Genomic DNA, 2330 nt, shown 5'->3' with positions numbered 1-2330 from the left:
TGTTCTGATAGATCAAGTGGAATGGTCATAATACGGTACATTGCTTAAGTGATCGAAAATAGTTGAAATCAGCATACCGGATATCACCGTGTGTTTTCGAGGTGCAACATTCCTCGACTGAAAACAACTACACATTCTATTTCTAGCATTCCAGCAGAAAAGGATACCACTGCTGCTTTTCTCTGTTTCACTAGGATTGTGGAATATTCACATTATCCACAAAGGAAAGAAGAGATAATCTGTACAACTACAAGCGTTCGTCGATTTGTGTTTCAGTTTCAGTAGGACCAGAGCGCCACGCCAGCGAGGTCGTCACAGTGGCTGTCGTCGTCGGCGCACGGCGCGTCTAACGGCGGCGGCTCCATGAGCAGCCCCTGCGCTAAGCTGGCGTAGTACAAGCCCGCGCCCATATCGCTCAGCATGTCCGTCTCGAACGGCGAGGCCTCTCGCGCGTCGTCGCTCCCGGACGACGACGAGGAGGAGGACGCCTCTGTCTCCGTCTCCGTGGCCGTGCCATCATCATTGGCCACCGCCGACGGCTCCGAGGTGGCGGACATGGCGTCCTCGGCGGCTGACCGCGCCCGGAGGAACCCCTCGACGGCCAGCGCGACGGCGCGGCGGACGCCGGCCGCGTTGTCGGCCCTGGGCGGCGGCGACGGCACGTCCAGCAGCCAGGCCGAGTCCGGGAAGTTGAGGCACCGCGTAGCGGCCGCGGCGGCGTGGCCGCCACGGAGGGCGAACATGGCGGCGTCGTGCGCGCGCGCGGCGTCCTCCGCGGCGGCGAAGGTGCCGAGCCAGATCCTGCAGCCGCGGCGGCCCGGCACGCGGACCTCGCAGACCCACCGCCACCGGCCCCCCGCGCTGCCGCGCCGGCGCACGCCGCGGTACACCGGGTGCCGCGTCTCCCGGAACTTGGTGCGCCCCGAGGGGCGCTTGGGGCTGGCGACGTCCTCCGTGTGCTGCGCCGGCGGCGACTGCGGCGTCGAGGCCGCCGACTCGCAGCAGGCGCTCGGCTCTTGCTTGATCTGGCGCGCCATCGGAGAGTGGCAGGTCAGGACTGAGGAGTGGTACTGGTATGTCGTCGTGCGAAGGTGGCGTGGCGTGGGAAATGGCGGTTTGGAGCGCGCGTATTTGTAAGTGGCCGCCGGAGGGAAGGCAAGGAAGGCGCTGGCAGGAAGTGGAAACTGTTTCGTCGTCCTGTGGGCCGTGGGCGAGGACATGACCGAAAACAGGTGCCGGTGCAGCCGTGGGGAGGACGGAGGAGGTGTATCCGGTGCCCGTCGCGTGCAGCTGCAGCAGACCACTAGTCACTAGTGTCACTAGACCAGGCTGGCTGGTTGCGCGCACAATGCCTGTGCCTGTGCCTGTGCCTAACCGATCTGCTATCTATCTGCCAAACAGTGCCATAAACAAGTGCGGCTTCAGCAACGGCTGCCCGAAGGAGCGCGAGGCTCGTTATCCGTTTGGGCAGGGCGAGGGAGGTGCACACCGTGGCCTGCCGCGGGCCACCGAAACCAAAACCAGACCAGTGCATGCATGCAGCGCCAGACAGCACAATTTCGGTCCCAGTCCGCTGTGCGATAACGACACCAACAAACACAGCACAGGATGCCGCCGGGCATGAGTAGAAATTACCCACGGAAGCAGAACAACTTGCACAGCACAGCAGCCGGAAACAGAACACCCGCGCGCGGGCAGAAATCCCGGTGCCACTTGCAGAGAGACTCTCGCCGAACTTGTCGGAGGAAGGACCGCCGGCCGGGGACCAGCTCGGGCCGACGACGACGAGAGCTCCACCGCGGCGGTGACTTGCGCGCTGACGCGCCGCGCGTGCTCGCGCTCGTGCCGCATTTTTCACCGGTCGGATGACTGTCGCTCAAGGGGTAAGGGGCGCCGGCGTTTGCCAGTCTGCTCTTTGTTCAACCGGCGGACCATGCATGCAGCCGCTGGCAGCTAACAGGAGGAGGACCATTGACCAAACCAAGAGTGAGCACATCGTCCTTAGCTTGTGCCAATCAGTGAAATGGAATTATCCGCTTAGAGCAAAAATATAGTACTCCTACTGCAATACGAGCCGGTGATGGCTAGCGTGTACAGGAGGCTAAGAGCATCTCCAACAGTACTATCCAAATTAGACTATCTAAATGTCTATTTAGTAGGCACCTATTTTTATGCTACCTATATTTCGGTTCTAACTTTAGCAGTACTCCATAAAACAGGCTATCGAAATTAATCCTCGCAAAGAATGACACGTGGGTCCCATATGTCATCCTCTGTCTTGTACTCTTGGGCGATGTTGGCTCCTCAGCGCCGGCGAGGAGCGTGGCTGG

The 2330-nt window shown here is 61.0% G+C and overlaps 1 protein-coding gene across 1 annotated transcript; it reads right to left on the bottom strand.

The window, feature by feature from the left end:
* Positions 1-1091, bottom strand: LOC136501967 (dehydration-responsive element-binding protein 1I-like). The gene has a single exon (XM_066497469.1). It carries the CDS (start codon positions 1035-1037, stop codon positions 279-281), a length of 759 nt encoding a protein of 252 aa, XP_066353566.1. The 5' UTR covers positions 1038-1091; the 3' UTR covers positions 1-278.
* Positions 1092-2330: the final 1239 nt, after the last annotated feature.

The sequence above is a fragment of the Miscanthus floridulus genome, chromosome 13 (assembly GCF_019320115.1).
Source record: "Miscanthus floridulus cultivar M001 chromosome 13, ASM1932011v1, whole genome shotgun sequence".
Classification (NCBI taxonomy): domain Eukaryota; kingdom Viridiplantae; phylum Streptophyta; class Magnoliopsida; order Poales; family Poaceae; genus Miscanthus; species Miscanthus floridulus.
The sequence above is the reverse complement of the archived record's forward strand: the minus strand, read 5'-3'. Positions and strand labels throughout refer to the sequence as shown.